The sequence below is a fragment of the Pollicipes pollicipes genome, unplaced genomic scaffold, assembly GCF_011947565.3.
Source record: "Pollicipes pollicipes isolate AB1234 unplaced genomic scaffold, Ppol_2.1 Scaffold_3447;HRSCAF=4054_pilon_pilon_pilon, whole genome shotgun sequence".
In the NCBI taxonomy this organism is placed as follows: Eukaryota; Metazoa; Arthropoda; class Thecostraca; order Pollicipedomorpha; family Pollicipedidae; genus Pollicipes; species Pollicipes pollicipes.
In genome coordinates, this window is record NW_023596297.1 from 13,568,507 (window position 1) to 13,587,660 (window position 19,154).

Genomic DNA, 19,154 nt, shown 5'->3' on the forward strand with positions numbered 1-19,154 from the left:
CCTTAAGCAACTCGAAGAATGACTACCAAAATCAGGCCACCGACACCTGAGGAACATACGAAGAGCTGTTTTTTGACATACCTACCATGCAGTTGTGGCAGTTCGTGCCAAGGCGAAACAAGTCGCTCCCTGCCGGTCACAATGGAAGAGCAGAGAATGGCAACCATCCGGGTTGAGACGTTCCTATCTGAAAAGACAGAGCATGCATGGGCAGCAGAGAGATGAAGGAAGCATTGGCTAACAATCAGACCGCTGTCCTTCCAGTTAGCCTAATTGTAGAATTCTAGAATGCTAGTTATCACAATTCTTCAGTTTGAGTCTCGCTGTAAGCAAGACAATACCTGATTTCTTGATTTTTCGGCATCATGAGCACAGAAACGCCATGCCTACCGCTATCGCCTCTTAATCACCAGGTGATACTGGTTAAGCGACGTTATCAAGCAAACAGGTTCTGTCGTTAAAATAGGAATTTTCAAGCCGCGCTTATGTTTGCTTGGTGACGGGGTTTAACCAGTACCTAAAAGTATATTGCAAGTCGATAACTGTCAAATAAGAGGAAGAGGAGCTCTTAACTCATAACGGTTTGAACCTCAGCTATTCCAAATGCAAAATTTGGATTGTGACGCGTACGTAGCTGAAATCCGACTGGCATCGAGTCTTTTCTAGGCTCAATAGCTCCGTTTACATAGGGTTGCCAGCTGTCGCCACCTTGTCGAGGATGTTAGAAGAACATCGAAATTGTATCAAACCGTGGCGAAATGTAACAGACATAACCAGAATAAGCGCAGCCATGGTGGCAAGGACACCTTAGCCGCGCTTACAAAGCATATCAGAAATGTTTTCACGAACGACGCGATTGGCACGAAGCTAAGCATACGAGCCGACCAGCATTAGCGCGTCTTAAATGGGACGATGCGTTCTCAGAACACAAAGTTTCAATTCCCCATATTGTTTTCAGCCGCGTTAGATCTTCGACACGTTCTTGACGGCAGCTCAACCTATCGCTGACACTCACAATGAAAAAGTCGCAACATAATCTCACAAGCAACCGCCCGCTCCACGAGAGATCCACAAGGTTCAAGGTTTGTAATTAAGGTGTCTGGACGTACTCCACGGCTCTATGTCGAGAGGCGTGCAAACTCAGCTATAACCTGAGTGCCAGTGTTGAGCTGACCTGTTGCCATAAAAGCGCTGCTAATCGAACGCATTTCAAAACTACGCGGGTAAGTTGAAGCCTTGCGTTTGATATACGCCTCGTTTCATACCGGCTGACGCGCTAACGCTGGCGAGCGCATATGCTTAGTTTGTCGAAGTTTTGTGCCAATCTGATAGCATTTCTGAGATGTTATGTAAATGTGGCTAATAATAGCCAACGACGGTAACTGGTAAAAACGGTGTGCGCACATCAGTAAATGGCACGCGGACGGGAGCCGGGGCAATTTGTTCAGCCATAATTTTTACCATTAGCTCATAATTATAATTAGCTCATAATCATAATTAGCTCCAATGTTACTTGGCGCCACAGTTTCATACGAACTGCCGAGCTGTAAGTTCAGGAAATGAAAGAACCAGATGCGAGCAGGCGTACGACACACTGGATGTCTGAGTTTGCCTACGCATGTCTACTTACGGCACACTGGATGTCTGAGTTTGCCTACGTATGTCTACTTACGACACACTGGATGTCTGAGTTTGCCTACGCATGTCTAATTACGACACACTGGATGTCTGAGTTTGCCTACGCATGTCTAATTACGACACACTGGATGTCTGAGTTTGCCTACGCATGTCTAATTACGACACACTGGATGTCTGAGTTTGCCTACGCATGTCTACTTACGACACACTGGATGTCTGAGTTTGCCTACGCATGTCTAATTACGACACACTGAATGTCTGAGTTTGCCTACGCATGTCTACTTACGGCACACGGGATGTCTGAGTTTGCCTACGCATGTCTAATTACGGCACACTGGATGTCTGAGTTTGCCTACGCATGTCTACTTACGGCACACTGGATGTCTGAGTTTGCCTACGCATGTCTAATTACGACACACTGGATGTCTGAGTTTGCCTACGCATGTCTACTTACGGCACACTGGATGTCTGAGTTTGCCTACGCATGTCTAATTACGGCACCGTGAGTGGCTGTTGGCATCCTACCGAGCGCTCACTCTTGATGGGCAGATCGTGTGCCTCGTAGACTCATGCCCCTCAAACACTCTGCGTGGCCACTTGCTGGGTCATACAAAGCATAGGATTGCCAGCGTATTCTTAATGACTGGGCGAAAACCAAAAATTAGGGGGCTGGCGCAGGTAAAATTGTGAAAATGCTGGGTGAGATACATGTGCCCATCCTGCTATGCGATGCGTTGCTGGATAAAGCTACTCTCACTTTTGTAGATTTCACTTAGGGCTGTGGTCTTGCTGAGCTCAGCTGATGGGATCGAAATTTGATAGCCGAGCTCATCCACAAAGTGGTTCAGATCTGAAAAATGTCATACGATTGGCATTCTAAGTTGAGATGCTGTCTGAAATGGAAAGCAGGGCAATATTGCGAGGTTTGCGCCAATCGCTGTCCTAGCTATACCGCAGCTACACGGCCACAACTGCAGGCAAATTATCTAGCCCAGTCCCAACGTGTGCTCCGCCCTAACCCTAGCATGTGCTCCCTCGGCAGGGGTGCCACCGGATCTGCCTGCAGCTGCAGATAGTGCGCGCGTGCGGCTGCCACCACACCCTGTACCCGCTGACATTCACCGCGAAGGGCAGGCGGCAGGCCATAGGAGAGGCGTGCGACCTCAGCTATAACTGTGAGCAGCCTGACCAGCGGCTTGTCTGGGCGGATAACGGTTTCAGCGAGGCAAACTCAGTGTGTGTGTGGGGGGGGGGGGGGGGAAGGATGAAGACCCGCGCACAATATTGGCGTGTTTTGGTCATCAGCTTCGTGTCTGGAGCCCGAATCATAATTCACCCCGAGGTTGTTTTCGGTGTGTCGCAAAACGCGGGTAGGGAGTGCGACAAATGTGAAACAACATTGCGTCGTGTATGTGGCTATTTTGTTCCCCTCGGCAGAGACGCTTAATCAATGCTCAATGCGTTTCTTTCTGATAGCATGACATACGATGACATATCGTCATATGGTGTAATTAGTTCTCCGCAATTGTACTCGCTGTTTGCGTTAAATAACGTTAGTACCTCTGGAAAATATCAGGCCGGACCAAAACATCAGTAATTGATCAGACCTCCTCCATACACTGTAGCAGTAATAGATCAAACTTGCGAATAGTAGCTGTGCTCCAGCTTGATATTTTAAGTGGCGCGCTTCCGCGACGTACATTTACGCCCAGCAGCAGCGGTTTAAGTATACGATGACACGCAAACTACGGGACATTGGACTGCTCAAGCGAATGACCACGCCAATGCCGTTGATGTTTTCCCCCCACATCCATCCATTCATTCGTCTTGGTCCTTGCACTTTGCGCGCCGATTTGACGTTGGGACGTGACAACGGCGTCCAGTATAGTCGCTCCGGCTTCGACCCTCCACCCAGCGTGAAGTGAGACCTCTCACAGATCTCCTCTCCGCATGCAGCACTGGACAACAACTGCACGGAAGCGGTAGTGAATAGTATGAGCACAGACGCCAGCTCTACGGACTGTGGATGTTCGGCCTCCTGCGAGTGAGTCAGCGACGATCGTGGCAGTCGATTTTTGCTCCTCGGCGCTTGCAACCAGCATCATGCTATATATGCAACAGGTGATGCTAAACAATTCAGATTGTTGCGTTACGAACGTGGGATAAATGTACTGAATTGTCGACGCTATATTAAGCTGGTTATACCTTTGGTATACCCAGCTTGACTTTTGTGTGCGTTTGACATTTTATGCATGCGGCCTTTTACACATTTAACCTTAAAGCGGCTTAGATCAAACGTATTTACGAGGGCAAATATTTATCATATCTGACATATGTTGGGCATACACGTTACGACGGTGCGATAAACATTCAGCGCAAATTTCTAACTTTTTGTATTATTGGTATTCGAAACCATGAGAAAGTTCTGTGCCAGACCAAACGAGGTTACAAAGCGCTGCAGTGCATTGAAGCAATCATGTGTACGGCTTACACAAAGCAGTGTAAGGCTGAACAGGCACATCCAAACTGTACCAGGCATATATTGCAACTTTCTTCACAACTCACATGCAAATGTAAGGCATCTCAGATGATGCTTGTAGGCAGAAATAAGTCAAGGTCGCTACCCTGCTCGACTTTTGGAACATAAATTTTGCTTGCCTGCAAGCATTTTCTTCAAAAACCACAACGAAAACCATGTTAAAAGGTACTTATCTGTTGTACATTTATCGGATCCAGCGCGACCTTCGGCCAAGAAATTCCTCAAGGTTGCTGGTATGTTGGTCAAAATCATGGTTTATAATTTTTGATTATCAGGGCTGCAGCTTCTTTGCAATCATGTCAAAAGGGAAAAATAAATGTTCAATAGGTTAGTGGTCATTTGACCGCGGTTTCCTCGCAATTCGGTGCAAAATAAAACATCTACCTTAAACTCAAGGCTATTTTTCAACCAGAGGACTTCATCAAACCCGATTAAGTGTTATAGCAGATAAACTGATGCAATGGTTTTGCAGCAATACTGCTGCAATACAGCCTGCTGCAATACTTTTACGTGTTGAGGAATATTTCGAAATTCAACATTTGGTTGGACGTAGATCTTTCCTTTTTAGACATACTATCAGGAAACCGTGGTCAAGTGATCATAAACTTACTTAAAATTATGTTGCTCGCAACAGCACTGAAACAAGTCACCAGCCAAAATCTGCCTTAAATCAAATGTTGAACATGATGGAAATTAACAATTAACATGGTACAACTGATATTTAGTTCAAGAAGGTCTTACCTATTCATATAAAAACAAGGAAATCACGGTCAAATGACTTCCAAAAATTCAGTGATTGTTTTGCTCCTCGCAAAAGAGCTGAAAAACTACTATAATGAGGCTTATGTGATGGAGCGCAGTAAAGCATTCTTGCAGATGCAGGTGCGATTATTCCTGTATAAAAGGGCAATGGGACAGTTGACCTCTGATGACCTGCTCCACCACTATCAGACGAAATCAGATCGGAAAAGCGCTGACTTTAATTTCAATCGCATATATAAAACAGACAAAGAGCATATTCCAACTGCCAGCAAGTGAAATGTGTCGTCGATTTGGTGGGAAACCTGACTTACCTCACATTCATACAGGGGCCATTGATCATGACCTATTCACAAAAGCGCTGAAAATAGAGAGGACGGGTAGAGACGTCAAAGTCAGCTACTGAATAATTTAGCACAGTATGTTTAATGGCTACCAAGCTATTAAAAAAGCTACAGGGGGCTGTCAGCCACCCCTCGTTGGGCGATGGTTAAGATATAACCTGATATTGCCAATCTCTTTGCCAATAAGACATTGCTCGATCACCACATATTTACAAACACGTCAGGTGGATATGGTGCAACTGATGACCATTTTAACGTAATGAGCAACAATCACTTTTATATCAGGCGGTGCAGCGCTGCTTTTTTAACCGACTCGTGGTCCCGTGTGCCGAGCGATGACACAGCCCGCTTGCGTCCGCCAGTGAACGGGATCATCAGCCGCAGTTGTCCGTCGCCTCGTGGCCACAGGGCAACTTCCTCACCTCAATTCTTGAGAGGATCGCCTTCGCGTCCACCAGCGACAGCCTGAGCGAAGAGGCAATGTTGCAGTGGGCGCTCCAGTTCTCGAAGCTGAACGTCTACTACCGAGACATCAGCAGTGATGTTATCGAGGAGAGTCCGATCTATACGGTGCGTGTAGGGCAGCAGCCCTGCTACCTGCAGACAGGGGCTGGTATGCACGTGCATTCAGCACGTTTTGTTCCAGGTGGAATACTCACTCTTGGTGCACAAAACTTGTACATTGTCATTTTAAAAAAAAACAGGAATACGAGCGCGGTTGCCTCGATTTGTTTTCAAATTGCTTACAGCGTTCCTGGCGAAAGCCTGAGAGTTAGCAAACAAGCATGAGTCAAATGAAATGAAAATGGAATGTGAGTAAAGTGGAACTACAACAGACTACTACAATCGCTGTTGGCAAAAAGTGTAATAGGTTCGCGAATCGAAACGGTTTACGTGCCCACATGCATGCCGTTGACCTCAGCTAAGATTGACCGCAACTAACAGAAATGTCCCTTCTGTTTTAGTACACCACTTTGATCGGCAGTCTGGGTGGTGCTCTTTCTCTCTACCTCGGCATTGCACTGATCCTGCTGGTAGAAATACTGGAGTACCTATTCTTCATGGCCGTCAACACGCTCCTGTTTATGTGCGGACGCCGTGAGGACACGGGGCAGAAAAATAGCACAGGCAAGTGATCGGCAGGCCGTAGTGATCATTTCAGAGGTCAAGCTCTGAAGCTTTATGTGAATTTGAAATTGTTGAATATTCTTGCGCGAACGTAACGCTTTTTAACGCCCCAAATTTGTACTTGTCTTTGGCTTTGGGGTTTTACACTGAATGGCTTTTAATGTAGGTAATAATGCCGAAAATATTGCGCGAATATGGTGTCTATATTGTTGGGGCGTGCCCGAGTACAACAGCGAATGTACCAGGCGCAAACCGCTGATCACACAGGTCATAAGGGTGAGCATTGCCAGGTGCAAATCGCTGATCACACAAGTAATAAAGGTAAGCATTGCCAGGCGCAAACCGCTGATCACGCAGGTCATAAAGGTGAGCATTTCCAGGTGCAAACCGCTGATCATACAAGTCATAAACGTGATCACTGCCAGGTGCAAACCGCTGATCACACAGGTCATAAAGATGATCATTGCCAGGCACAAACCGATGCGCCTCACAAGGGCAGCCAATGGGCGCGGTTGTCTCGAAGGGGGCAGCACCGTAGTGTCTAAAAGATGGCAGCCGCATGTCGTTATTATGGAACAGCTATAATTTACAGCTTAGCCTTTAATGCGAGTCTATTTTCATCGTTTTATTTTAATGCAAATAGCTCTAGGCATTGTAAAAAATGTTGTGGGTGGTGACTTATCAGTTGTGTATCCAAGTAGGTTGAAGCAGCTTGGGGCAGCAAACTAAATGCCTGCGCTAATGTTGTGAGCTATGGGGAAACATGCTGACACATTTCGAGCATTCCCGTCGTAGGGCTACCACATCTAAGAAACGCTATCGCGACCGAGGAAAAACGGTCAAGGACATTGCCGTCGTGTCTGACGTAGTGCATGATTCTTTAGGCGTGAAAAATGGCGTGGCTTGGCGTGGACGTGTACGGCATCAATCAACAAGTTTTGAAAGACATTGGTCATTGTCTAGTGGAGCATATGAAGTCACTAAGCTTTCACGCCCTGACATGACTTCAGTTGCGGGGGCTGGGCAGATTTTGTAATCAAATGCCTTGGGGTTAACGGAGTGACAAGTCTGGAGTTAGACGCCTGGAGCTCTGTCAACTGAGTTTCTTATCGTAAGGAGCTGATGCCGTGCCGCCTAAATGGAACATTCAGATCAACGTGTTGCGAAAAATGCAGCTAAATGGCCATCAAATATTTAGGCTGCTTTTTGCTCCGAATCGGACCAGCGTAATCTTTGTATATATGTGCTCACTCCAGTTCCGACATGAGTAATGACATTTTGCCTTAATGGCATAAGAAAGTGTTACCTTAAGCGTAAGCAAATAGCCTACTGCTACACTAATCCGATTGCTGCAAACCACAGCTAATGATCATAACGACACGTTTCCCCCGTCCGCGCCGATAACCTTCATGTTTCATGGCCGGTCCTTGCTCGCGAAGTGTAGCAGGGTGCATGATCACTCACCCCAGGAACACGCCATGCCAACAACTTTTTACAGCCATTTGAAAATTGACGCATTGACGCAATTGAAAACGCAACGCAAAATTGACGCAAATTGAAAATCGACAATCGGTCCCCAGGACGCGTGTTCCGGGCGACAGAGCCGACCTGGAAGATAGCCGTCAATGAGCAAGGCAAGATCCTGTACTGAAGATCCACCCAGCGCGGATCAAGAGGCTGTCCCCACAACCACGGCGCAACAAACGGCAAACGGACGCTACCCGAAGGAAAGGAGGATTCTGGACGGATACACGGATGATAAAGGCTTGACGAACGGACTCTTCTCAGGAGATATGCGAGTTATGGTGCGCGGAGAAACGCAACGTTAGCGGAAACTAGAATTTAATCGATGAAACATTTAGGCTGTCCATTGTTTCGGAAGATGGCGCATGACTTATTAATTGCATTGTGTTAGATATTTACAAATCGCGGTGCATCATGACCATGTTTTTTTATCGCAATGGCATGCCACCATCGCTAAGATAAGGCTCGATTACAGGTTTTGAAAAAGCATCATTGATTTGTTAGAAATAAGTTTCGTTATGTGACCTGCTAGCAAATCCGCTTTCTCTTGTGAGCCATGGGCATATGTATGTTGTGTGTGCGACTCTGCTTTTTGTCAACAGCAATGGGTATTTGAAGTCTGTGTCCTGTGTTTATTTTTCACGGAATATGCTCACTGCATTTACCTTCTATTTATAGTAACCAGTTTTTTAAATGATGCTGTTGAAAGTTATGGCTCGCGTCGTAACACTTTAGGGGTTTTGCACAATAACTTACGACAGGCTTTATCACGTGCACATCTCGTCAAAACGGCTGTTGTAATGTCTTATCCGTAGTATCTGCACTAGATGAATATGCTTGTTTGATACCTGTCTTAAACCTGCCTATGCCTGCGCTAATGGAAATTTCCCAAAGTCTAGACCTCCATATACATGCAAGAGCAGTTATAAATAGTCTAAAGAACACCTTTGCTTGAATCCTTTGCGTACGGCCGGTACCAGCTGAATCAACTCAAGTGTTTTATGTTGCATTCCCCAAAAACAAATTCCATGTTTAGGGCATTCTTGGTCTAAGTACCATCAGGCGCACAACTTTTTGCACGTTATTCCAGTTTGAAAGATCGTTTTTTTTTTGTTTGTTTGCCCAGTGCAGTGTGCTCTAAGTCCCATTATTTCCTTGCAGCTGTGAATAAATTGCATTGCCTGAGACGTGTTAATCTGGTTCGAGAATGACATCCGTTAGCTGAAGGTGATGGATGCGGAATGAAACGGAGATCGAGGAAATCACTAATTATTCAGACATCACCTGGATGGCTTTTCACCAGGTTGTGTCCAAGTTAGCTGACCCGCTGGGAAAATTTTGATGATCTCATGGGGCAACACATCGAGGTAACTCACGCAGGTCAGAGGAAGGCACGTTCCTGGATCACTTCAAATGCGACTGCTAGCTTGCTGATACTGGGCATGTAGCCACTGTGGAGCAGTACACAAAACACGCTGCCTTTAAATGATACGCTTTGGAGCTCCAAGAAATGTTATGCCAGCTTGCTGAAAATGCATTGCCAGCTTGCTGAAAATGCATTGCCATGCAGCAAATAGAGTGGCAATGGATCAGTTCTCCCTAAATAAAGTGCAGGCAATGACTCCACAACCCAAGCAGCTCAAACTAAGGGTATTTTGGCCGCCAGTTTATTAGCCAAACAATGGGCACCTTTGATTGGGAAGTTTCGCGACGTTGGACGTCAGTTATGGAGCTATAAGACTTAAGAGATATGGTGCGTCGCATGCACCAGACAACCATATCAACATGCTTGTGGCTCATCTTATGTTCCCTGCAACTCCTGGTTGCTGGTTTTCCGGGGTTGGTCAAGCTCCGCACTGTCGTATCTTGTGAACTGCCGAAGGTTGTGAGACATAACCTTAGTTACTTTTAAATAAGTTACTAATAAGCTACTTTTTACACCTAAACACGTGTGTTTTCAGCACAACAGTGCGGGAAGCTCTACAGAGATTGCAACACTGGCATGCAAAGAAAATATTTTTAGTTAGCTGCAGACAATCAATGGCGTAGCCACGGGTGAGCTTTTGGGTCTGACTCAGACCCCAGCCACCATAAATCGAGCTAGATTCGAAGTCAAGACAGCAGGACTCGCGCCCGGACACAGATTTTCTATAATGATAGATATAAATATAGATTTCATCTATAATCCCCGATGATAAGACTGTTCTCACATTCACGTCATATATAGTGGACAGGAACGTAAACCACATGTAAATTGCACACAGTGATAAAAAACGGCGCGACGGCTTGATCTCGATCACAGGTAAGCGACCAGGCGGTTTCTACGCGACCAGGGCTCTGACAGCTGAAGACAAGTGAACGTCTGATGGCGGCGTGTTTCACATGCCAGCCGCTCAGGAAGCAGAGGATCGGCGCGCTGACACGGTGCGCACTCGCGGGACCTGCAGCAGACCGTCAGCTGCGGCCCGAGCGGCGCGCGAGGACACCGGGGCACGACCCGCCACCCGCTTGCGCAACGCCTCGTGCGCACGGGCGTCTGGCAGAATGCCTCGCGCCGTCATCGTGTCCCGTTCGGTGAGCATATTAGGCACTTAGGTCATCCCGGCACAAGCAGTGCGAGAGATATGCGATCGTGATGATTTAGGTTAAAGAAAATGCGGGCGCCGAAGTTCAGCGTTTTTGAGCAGTCTGTTTCTGTGCAGTTGAGCGGGCACCCCAGACAGCTAAGCAGTAGCGAATGTGGGGAAACATCAGCGTCTCGAGCATTATGCTCTTAGTCTCTGTCGGTACGCGCGTCTCATTCGGGCAAGTACAATCAGAAGGACGTAGTAATGACGTATAATGGTTGGGATGAGATTTTCCGAGCTGAGGGAGCTGGGAAATAGTGTCTGGAGCACAAATAAACGTTGCTTTTGCCCTTAAGTTTGTGCATACTGTGGTGTATATTTCAATTGATGGGAAGGGATATCTTTTGGAAGACATATGTGCGCAGCGACAACATTAAACGGCAATACAAATCCCCACTATCGTCGACAATGCTCGTTTCAATAGCGTTTCGAGTAACCGAAATGGCTCCCAAATCGCATCCGCGCTCGTTTATCTGCTGAGGCCCCAGAATGACGTCGCAGGTTTCTTTACCGTCGCGGATCCGCAGTTGTCTTTGCGGGACCATATTAATCGCCGCGGTTTGCGTAAAGGGAGCGTGCAACATTTCTGTGGAGTTTTGAACTGAAAGAGCCATTTTAAACATCGTGTGGTGCGGTTCACGGCTCTGTCCGTCCTTTTCTGAACTACTGTCGTTCCCTAGTTTCTGAACTGCACCCCGCGAAGATGTGCGAACCATTTTGTACAGACTATTTCAAGACGATTCAGGCATGCATGACGCCATAGCAACGCCATTGAAATTCTGCTATCTCGCAGGCCATGCGGCATCCAAGGCCAAAAAAATGTTATTTCGAGCCTTGAGATTTGACGCCCGTGAGCACGATTTCCAAATGCAGTGGACGTCAATTGGCCCTCAATTAATGTGGAAAAATCCGTGCAGGATTCAGTCGCGAATCACGTTTTGTGCCACGTAATATAAGAAATTGGACGTGGTTGGCAGTTATTACTGAAATAAAATTTGTAATAGAATTTCTTAAGGACAACACCATGACCGAGTATGTAAATACTGGAAAGCATCCCAAACTCACGGATGAGTGTACAGCAACACTACGAGAAAGGGTCAAAACACGAGCACATAAGGATATTGGGATCAACGAACACCTTCAGCCGTGCTGCCATCTCTCGACGAGCTTGAAGTACTACAAGCAAGCGACAATTTTGTACTAGTTCAGCAATATCTCAACGTCACACAAACGCTCCGTGGCGCAATTAAGCAATGACGTGTTGAAGAGCATATTTACTAAACAAAGAAACTGTGCTGTCTAGGGCAGTATTTACCGCTTAAAATTATACAAATAGCTAAAAATGAGCTTATCTTATCATATTATATACTTGTTTCAAATATGGAACATTCCGTACGTTGCTCGGTGCATTTGCGAGGAACGTTATTCACATAGCTAATACAGCATTTATAGCCTTATTCTTCGGAGGAATACCAGGAGAATGGAGATATAGATGGGCTGATATTTCAGCAGCCTGCCTTTATCGAAACAAGAGCAGAAGCGAATTTCAAACCGTTGAATGAAAGTGAATGAAAACCATTCTTCTGTTTTTCTCCGAGGAGCAAAGTTATTGCTACTGTCTTATCTATGTGGAACATTCCCTTTAAGAAACCAAGGTAGTTCTTGACTCAACTACATCGGTGATGACCAACAACATGCTCAACGCCTATGAAACTGGGCTGTCCATTGTTGAAGGACACGTCCCGAAGCATACGCGTGTTTATTCCGGCAGCGGCGCTTTCCCACAGACCGTGGAGTTCCGCGGGTTTCTGATGACCACAGTGGCGGCGTTGTATACCAGTCAAGCTGTATCGCTGACCCGCAGTACCGAACACACGGAGGCTGCCTACGCCGACGCCATGAGTGCTGCTTTGTACGGCACAGCGAGGGGAACGGCAATTAGTCTGTGATCAGCTACTTCGATGGGACAATTTACTACATAAAACCGAAAATATGCCTACCGCTCCGCTATGGATCTGGTGATCAAAAATCTCAACATCCAGCCAGATAGAATGTTGAAAACCCGCCACAAAAGCGGCGCCAACTAATCCGTCTAGGCCGCCCAAACGGCCGGGAAAAACAGCAAGAGGAGGCCCGGGCGTTTTTCCATTTGTTATCGCCGCCGAGCGGTCTGACTGCGGTGGAAAATGAGTAATGGCCAAGTCACCGGTCTGCTTCGGGAATTTTAATGTGGCGCAGTGCGCGCGTGGGACGCGTGGGCCTCTCCCGGCTTGACCCGGCGACGGTGGACAGGAACCGTCCCGCGCGCGTCTGAGGGTAGGCGGCAGAGGTGTGGATCGCAGCGCCATAGGAGGGTCATCACGGTCATATGTGGGGTGAAGCCTTCCTGAAGCAACACGACCTTCGGCTGTGAATGCAAAGCAAGCGCCAGGATGACTGGCAACGCGTAATTGAGCGCATTGCGGACATCTTGGAAGCTTGCGTTGATGGCGGTGCTGCATAAATGCGTATGAGCCCCCAGCACTAGTGAGGCGTCATATGTAATAAACTGGTAAACGTTAAACCGCCGCTGCAGCTTTTTGTGTCTGTCGTTTCGGGTACTTGCGCACAATGGCATATTTAATATGGTCCCGTCTGATGCACTTTGCCAAGGTCTTGCATCCGCCGCACTTTCGTGCACAATATCTCACGTAATAAACGTTTGATTGGAAAACATTTTAAGCGCAGGTGATAAACCTGGGTAGTCCTTCCCTGAAATATCATCATGCCACGAGACTTTGTATGTCATCAGCCCGGCAGCTGATGACGCCACATGTCGCGTTTAATTTCCTAGTAAGTTAAGAAAACCGTGAGAGAAAACTCCTAAGCCTTGTAGCACAAGTAAGAAATAAGTCTTTAGCTTTGAGACCGGCTGCAAACGAAACGTCATCTGTTAGCTTCAGAAACATCCAACCGTGAATACAAATCAAGCTTCAAGATAATATGAGATCATATCAAATTCATCTCAGGTCAACGTCAAAATCCATCATTTTGCATTGATTTTCCAACTTCCTAGTCACTTGGATTTTGGGACCTGTAATAAATTTGTCAATTATCATTGATATGGAAAATGTGTCACCAGCGTAGGGTGATTTAGCACAAATGGACAGCGCCCATTATTCGGTTTGACCATACACACGTTCTCTGTGTTTCGTTGTTGAGTTACGACGCACTCAGCTGCTGAGGCTATATGGAATCGCCTGCCTCTCATCCTGGAAGGAAGGGCGCGCACTGTTGGGAAATGAATCCTGTACCTCTGGTTTCCCAGACGCGCAGCTAAGCCATTACAATATCAGCACCCCGCCATAAACACATTGACATGACATGATACGTTACGTTGACCTGATGTGCCCTCGTGCCATCTGACCGCCCTCCAAATCCGCAAACGAAGTGACGTCGTTGCACGCAAAAGGCTCAAAACGAGAAAGCGAACCTCTACTTTCTGTCCCGGAAATACAGTGAACCGATGAAACCATTACAATACTGAAGTTATCTTCGTGGCCTGTGTTCACAATTCGGTAAGTTCCATCTCATAACGCATCACGCCATTCACTTAACGCATAGTGCGCTTTTGATGGGCCGCCCCGCAACGCGCAAAACGCCTCGGGACATCGGCGGGGTCTTTAATTCCCCAAGGCTGTTGCGTGTTGCTTAGAGTCCTACTCGTCGTTATGCTTGCACGCAGTTATACTGTATGCTCCCGGTAAATTGTGACCATTTCGTCCTTATTTTCAATCCATACACGATTCAAACACACATTTACTGCATATTGAGGCAAGGTAAACCTCCGCTTGTTCCCTTTCTTGAATCCACCCATGCCTATAATCGAATGAATATGTTTTAATGAATATGTGAGATAAGCAGCTGTTTGCGTTCATAACCGGAGTACTGTTCCTCGCTTGGTTCATAACGAGATATAATGTATCGCTTGGGGCCTCCATCGAATAACACAAATACTATGTTCATCATCTCGTCCGCCTCAGGATGTTGCGTTCCGGCGCGTGATTACAACATATTCGCATAGTTCGCACGCCTGTGCGAACACTGCGTGCGAGCGGTCGGCTCATGGGGAAGCATTTCAAGTGAACGGTAGACATGAATGTTTTGAAATGCTATACCTGAGAGCAGTTTTTGTGATTAAGCGGAGCGACGATGGGAAAGGCGTCGCTAAGAAATACTAGCCACCTTTGCGCGAATTCGGATAGTACAAGCTTCGCATAGACTTTTGCTCTTTTGCTCTTTGCTAGACGCTCTTTCCATTGTGGCCAGGAAACTCGCCTAGGTGCGCTCGTCCCCCTACAATGCCTTGTTGGAACGAAGCGCCGGCGCAGGCGCCCCACTTCCTGGTGACAGTGGGCACCTGCTGGGCATGATGCGACCCGACAGCCAGCGTCGGAGCGTATAACTGGCGCCGATAGATGTCACCACGGGTCGACACGACGGGTGGACTCGGCGACGGGCGCCGCTAGTCCTGCGCCAGCCGACTTGACCCGGGTGGCAGAGACGCATGCCACGTGGCGCATGCGGAACAGCTGGGTGATGGTCAAGCGGGATGTATTTTCATCTTGACAGCCAGTCGGCATGATGCCGAATTGATCGGTCGGTACAGCTACAGTGGTACCGATGTGGAGTTTCCAAGGCGCAGAATGCTCTTGGGGAGTAGCGCTCGCTGCCGCGCTGTGATCAACTTGTTGAATATTTTCACATAACAGCGTAGCAAAACATGTTAACAGCGCTACAAAATATAGATATGCTCGTAGGAAGAGTGCTGTTACCGCGCCAAGAGCAGCCTGTTTGATATTTCCACATATCAGCGGGACAAAATATGTTAACAGCGGGGCAAAATATGAATGTGTCAGTAGAGCACAGCACTTCTATCGCGCCGAGCGCCACTGGTCGGATGTTGCCGCATAACAGCGAGACAAAATATAAATGTGCTTGTAAGGAACAACGCTGCTACCGCGCTGAGAACCGCTCGTTAGATGTTTCCACGTGACAGCGAGACAAAATATGTTATTCATTGTGTTCGTTTCTTTATATTTATTCATTTAACTCCACGGTGGACTGTCGATGTCTCCCGGTACTGACATGGCCATGGAGCGATGACTACCCGAACCAAATGGTCCAGCGCCAACCATGCACAGTGAAAACGGCTGCAGCACCTGCAAGCGCTGCCGGCCCGCCACCGAGCCCTGCTCTACCCTGGCCAGTGCGACTACACCGACCGCGGGCCGGCGGTCTCCCGACCAGATGGTCAGGTCAGGAGGCCGTAACCTGCAGTCGGCAGCCGTCAGGTCAGATTTCCGTTTTTACGGGCCGCGCCGCCCTAACGCAGCCGCTGCAGCGTTTACGACGACGGTGCTGTCGGAAACCCAATATCGTGGGCAGTCGGCGTCATCTTTATGCGCTCCTGAGTATGCCATTGGACACCGGTCTGGTCTGAAATCAAAATTTTAATGGCGCTGTAAAGCGGCGAAAATCAAGCTGGCTGCGACCACTGAACGGGTGGGTTGCACGCAGCTGTCACTGGTGATGCATTTTAGCGACCACAAATTCTGCAGTGGCGTTATTGTGCGGTGTGCAATGGCGTCATGCTAGCGTTTATCGCTTGAAGATTTTCGCGGAAAAGCATGCGCTTACGTGCGTTTGCTTACGCAGCCGTTACTGCCAGCTGTCTGTTCAGTTGACCTGAAAAAATAGCCATGAATTTAAGTGAGCATTCCAGGACACTGACTCTGGGAAGTGACACACAAAATGTCATGTTGCACATGAATCACCATAACATCGTCACTATTTACGACTCTATGCGCAGAACAGGCGTAACCAGTGGGAAGAAGGCTGAGGGGACACGCCCCCAACTCAGTCTGCATAAGATTCTATCTCGTTTTGGTTGAATAATGAACGTCTTTCAAAACCTGCTCCTAAACAACATTTTCTAAATGGTTCGGCGCAACTGTACTGAACAATACACATTTATAGGAACAGTGCTATCGGACTCATTCCTAGTTGAATAACTGGAAGACAAAGAGAGATGTAGACATATTTTGTCTGTAAGCCTCGGTAAAAACGATACAAGCGGCAAAATCAACGCATGACTTAGTAATGCAAATTCAGTGAAGTAAACTCAAAGAATTAAATTATTTAACCTTTATTGAAACCGCGAACAAGTTTCAATAGGTCACTATCATTCCAGGATTAAACATGGAGCATTTGTAAGCCGCTGATGCGATTTATTGTATACCTAACTGAGGATGAAAAATGGTGGAAAACACGCGTGCATGCAAATTATTTCAAGTGAGCATACATTACGTAAACATGCAAACGATTTCAAGTAAACACGCATCATGACACTAATCACATTTGCACCATCGGCCATCAGCCATGCATGTTGATATCGAATCCCCAACTTCTTATGAATAAATTCGCTGATTTTCTGTCTGAATGGACCTGTAGTCTGTGCATGACTTCGAGTTCTAAAAACGGCTTAGGTCCCGTACCAGAGATGCAATGTTTTTAGATACATATGTAGAGCAGCTTTTTTGATATTCTCTTTCGCGGCATTTTGTTGACAGGTGTGCTATGAATTCCTTCAATATTTGTTGTCACTTTATGATTTGTCTGCCGAGCTTCAAGGGCTGAATCAAGTTTTGATCTTCTATTTTCGAGTTTCACTTCTTGTTCTAAGGATACATAACACTTCGCATTTCTCTCGCCTTGCTCTTGCTTTACTTTTTTAGACCTGGCATCAGGTATTACACTTTGGCCTACTAAGCTCTTCGAATTCACTCTGAGTGTTTGTAATAAGATAAGCGTCATGCTCTAATTCCGTGGCTGAGAACCTTCTTTGCAAATCGTTCAGGTCCATGATCACTGCCTGATCTTGCTCTTTTTTCCCGTCTTGCTTTTCTTTCGAGCATTTAACGGCTACGCCTCGAATCATCGGCAAAAGCGTTTGTTAGAAAAAGCTATGTTTATCTTGTATTGTACGCATTTCGAAGTGAAGTGGGTTTCTCCAACGTCGCTATTTAAAGAACAGCATATTGTTAAATTACCTTCTTTGGCCACTGCTTGGTCATTACGTAGTCACTAGTTGTTAAAAATTGGTCATTGAACTTCCATGGTCCTCGTCGTCTTTATTGTTGAGGTTCTGCTAGTGTAAATGAGCAATGCATTTTCTTTGTTATTACTTCAGTTTTAAAACATACCAAAGTCGGAATGTGCTGCCATCCACAATACAATTATGAAGAGCCTTATTTTGATTTTTATAGAAAGGGCTTCCGCAACCAAAAACCATGGCGGGCTTGACAACCCAATACACCAAGCTGCACAGATTGAAGAGCTTTTAGCAAACATCTCATAAAAACTTGAGAACAACACTTAGAATTTTCAAAGCTTGGCCTGATTTTATTGAGCAGGACTTGGGTGGGCCACTAATATAGACGCATATATATATATATATATATATATATATATATATATATATATATATATATATATACTGATCATTGCTATTGGGAGGTGCACTTCAACTTCCTTTTTTCATGCACAAGGCATGTCTCATAAAGGACACTAATGATTTTAGTTAGTTTTAAATCAGATCTGTTTTGAACATATCTACCTCATTTAGTATTATGTTCTCTTTGCTCTTGCCATCTTTTCCAATATCGGTATCTGCACACAGGTCTGTATCAAACATTCCAGTTCATCATACAACGTCCATCAGACATCTAAAATAGATCAGAAAGTTGCAGCTTGCACGCTGTGTGAAATGAGAAGAAAGCCATGGCTTGGTCGATTTCTCCTTCCATATAAATTTTGCTTTAGCCTTTACCAACATGCCACGGTATTTGTGTGGCATTGCTGTATGTTAGTGACGTCACGTGGGTGGCAAAGATTCATGGACACAATGCTATTGCTGGCCTTGTTTTTACACAGCATCACTAACGGCCATAAGCATTGACGGCCGGCCTGGCATTAAACATGGTCAGTCGCGCTCCCGCCATCACGCCTCCAGGCGTCCTATTCGCTGCTCGTTTTTGTAATGGGTATTCAAAGGCAATGATAGAAAAGTAAAGCGCATACCACTAGAAATCAGAAACAGAGTGGTAATTTTCCGACAATATCTGTAACGCCCAAAGTATCATCTAAAAAAACGCGCTGTTCCGTACTTCGAAGAATCAATCGTGTTTTGATGACATTCTAGAGGATATGTGAAGTGAGATAAAATTGGCCCGCTACATCAATAAGCTCTCGATAAGCATCAGAGGTTTTACTAGCATTTGTCCCGGGCATTGCAGCACCGTGTCGTGCATTTGTGTCGTTTAGTAGCGAAGTTGGGCGCCGTAGGAACAAAAGTAGACGCGCTATTTCTTGTCTAGCATTGCCAGGCACGTCAACATCAAATGCCGTCTTCTTTCACCCACTTGGTCCAGTTCGTTCCGTCATGCCGAAGCTGTCCACTGATCAACAAAACCTCGCCTCAGATCTTCTCGCCGGCCAGCACTCGATGCCCGCGCCACTCACTAGAGTCGATATTACCTCAAGTGAAGTCGGCGC

The 19,154-nt window shown here is 46.5% G+C and overlaps 1 protein-coding gene across 1 annotated transcript in view; it reads left to right on the plus strand.

Moving 5' to 3' along the window:
- The window catches only part of LOC119092156 (uncharacterized), a 43,958-nt gene extending 37,542 nt beyond the window's left edge, over positions 1-6,416 (plus strand). Inside the window, exons 10-13 of the mRNA XM_037215132.1 lie at positions 2,681-2,813; positions 3,595-3,682; positions 5,643-5,850; positions 6,246-6,416. Coding sequence (XP_037071027.1) covers positions 2,681-2,813; positions 3,595-3,682; positions 5,643-5,850; positions 6,246-6,416 — 600 coding nt within the window. The remainder of the gene's footprint in view (positions 1-2,680; positions 2,814-3,594; positions 3,683-5,642; positions 5,851-6,245) is intronic.
- Positions 6,417-19,154: the final 12,738 nt, after the last annotated feature.